Source organism: Arachis ipaensis, chromosome B04 (genome assembly GCF_000816755.2).
Source record: "Arachis ipaensis cultivar K30076 chromosome B04, Araip1.1, whole genome shotgun sequence".
Lineage (NCBI taxonomy): Eukaryota > Viridiplantae > Streptophyta > Magnoliopsida > Fabales > Fabaceae > Arachis > Arachis ipaensis.
Window position 1 is genome coordinate 82,697,454 of NC_029788.2, and position 2,720 is coordinate 82,700,173.

Below are 2,720 nucleotides of genomic sequence, written 5' to 3' on the forward strand. Positions count from 1 at the left end.
AAAACCGGAAGAAGGAAGAATCCAGTATCCTGTAATGTAGGACCGGGTCTATGTAAATAATGAACTCCATGTGCAGCCAAACCATGAAGGTACTGTGTAAAATAAAAATAAAAAAGCTCAATACATATTTAGTTTTGGACATCAAATATTAAAAGAAAGTAATTGCGCATTTAAATTAGATTCTTTCTTATTTTTATTAAAAGAGAAATTCAAAACAGCTTGACAGATTCTTAAAGCAACTTTAGCGAATGAATTCCATTCATTTTTAAGAAGAAAATAATAATAAAATTATTGGAGTACATTAGTTGTGTGCCAATGATGAGCATTTCAAATGCGAGGGAACACAATTATGAAGAGAGGTTTCTGTTATTCAAATTTAAGGCAATTACGATTTCTACAATAACCGTAAATGACTTGGTTATTAAAGTAAGCACACCAATTGAAAAAGAAAAAAAAAAGTTCACACACAAAAACAAAACAAAAAAAAAAAACACGTTTTTTAGCGTTCAAGGAACGTTGCCAGACTCTCCACAACCACATGCGATAACTACTCCCACAAATTAAATTTTATTTTTCTTTTTTCCTTAAAAAAGATGTACTTGATATTTTCATAATTCATGATACCTGACAGAAAATACCAGCGAGAAGGTACTTCCAATTATCGGCAAGGAGGATTCCCTCTGTAACTGCCTCCGCAGAAGCTCTCTTCCATAGCTACACATTATTCATACATTCAAAAACAACACTCATTACTTTCATTTTTTTTATCCATAATCAATAATAAAACATGATAACATAACAATAAGAACAAGCTACAATAAGCATTGAAAACACCGAACCAACCAACCTACCTTGGAAGCCTCGCGACCAATGTAAAGCGACATTTTCATCCTTGTCCTTGCTATGTAGCTTCTGGCGTTGTTATTGATGATTACGATGTTGTGAGCACCACTTCAATATTCTATTCTTTCTTTCTTTCTTTCTTTCCTTCTTTTGTTTATATTCCCACCACGAAGAAATGAGTATTATTCAAAAGAACACAGAGAGAAGAGGATTTGATTAAGACAAAAAAGTGAAGCCCAGAAAGATAAAAATGATAGAGAGAACCCAGAAGACGATTCACAAAAGAAACCAAGTTCCCCCTTTCTCCGAAACCGATCAAAGGGGTAGCTTGGGCTTTTTGCTTTCTCTGTATTCTCTCTTTTCTCTTTATCTATCTCTCTGGGTATTTTTCTTTTCCTTTTTCTGTTTCTTCTCCTTCTTCTTCTTCAATGCGTGAAATTCTAATTCTATTCTCTAATCTATTCTCTTCGAGTTTTCTCGCCTCGCCTTGACTATAATGCAACGCGAGATGAACACGGAGAGAGATAGTTTTGAGAAGACGAAGAGAAACGAAACTATATATAAAAGCAACTTCCTTTTTTTTGTTTTTTTCTATTTTATTGTTTATTAGGAGAAAAAAAACAAAAAAACAAAATACTAAAATAGAGGACTTTTTAGTTTTGGAGTTTGAATTGAAAAACGAAAAAACAGGGAAGGTGAGATTGTGGAGTGAGAAAGTGGGTGGTTTCTAGATTAGACATATATACTTTTCCTCCTTTGACCCTCCAAGTCGCAACCCTTTCTCTCTCCTTCTTCTTCTTCTTACTAAGAAACTCTCATTTATGGATAAAGACAACAATAGCCTTAATTGTATCTTCGTTTTCTATATATATCATTTTATTAAATACATAGTGTATTTTTCTTATAAATGTATATAAATAATTAAATACAAAGAAACAGTAATTTTAGCATGTTAATATATATTTTATATATACAACTGATTTTTTATGTGTGTATAATATAATAAAAAAATAATTTTTTGAAAATTTATGAATTTTTAGGAAATGGCTTCACTTTTAAGGAAAATTTATGCGTTAGCATTTGAACAAATCACCGAAAGGTTTTGCTTTTAAATTTTGAAAATAACAAATTTTGTTGAATTACATATAATGTAGAATATTTAACTAACTTTATACAATACTTACTATTAAAGATAGATTGCATTAATTTAACAAAACTATCTAAAAATGAGTCATTAATTGGATAGTTTTGTCAAAATAACCATATGAAAAATTTGATGCGCATTGATTTAGTTCATATTTTTTTTATTAAAATCTTATTTTTATCTTTTAAAGTCGTGAATAATAATAGTTTACTGAATAATTAACTCTTATCTTAACCTACTTTTCCATTTAATACTATCTATAATTGTACTAACATCACATGCAACATCCCCAAAAAAAAATATATAAAGTGATGGACAAAAGAAATAAAACTAAATACACAAAATATTGAACTAGCTTAATAGAATGTCCAATGTGAATTTGCGATAGTTTCTATAGGGGTATTCCTCAAATATAATGCAAAGAGATGAGATGCAAAAACTATGTTTTGATGCTCTTCTTTAAATATTGGAAATACAAAAGCAAAATAAAGCATAAACTACGAAGAGTTATTGATTGTTCTCATATCAAAGGGAAAAAAAAGGAAGCAGAAAGATTACTCGTGTTGCCACACATATATATATGGCGTGATCATTGTTGATTAAAAAATGTCCAATTAAAAATAGGTTCTGTTTGGTTAGATAATGTTCCTCGCTCAAAGGTTAAAATATAGGGGAGAGACAGAAACACATACACAAAAATATAATAAAAAAAAATATGGTGAAAATTTAGGTG

General features: G+C 29.8%; 1 protein-coding gene across 1 annotated transcript in view; it reads right to left on the minus strand.

The window, feature by feature from the left end:
* Positions 1–891, minus strand: part of LOC107639439 (phosphatidylinositol:ceramide inositolphosphotransferase 1) — a gene marked incomplete at its 5' end in the record, with an annotated part of 4,190 nt that extends 3,299 nt beyond the window's left edge. Inside the window, 3 exon segments of the mRNA XM_016342936.2 lie at positions 6–92; positions 625–714; positions 852–891. Of these exon segments, the coding sequence (XP_016198422.1) occupies positions 6–92; positions 625–714; positions 852–890 (216 nt within the window).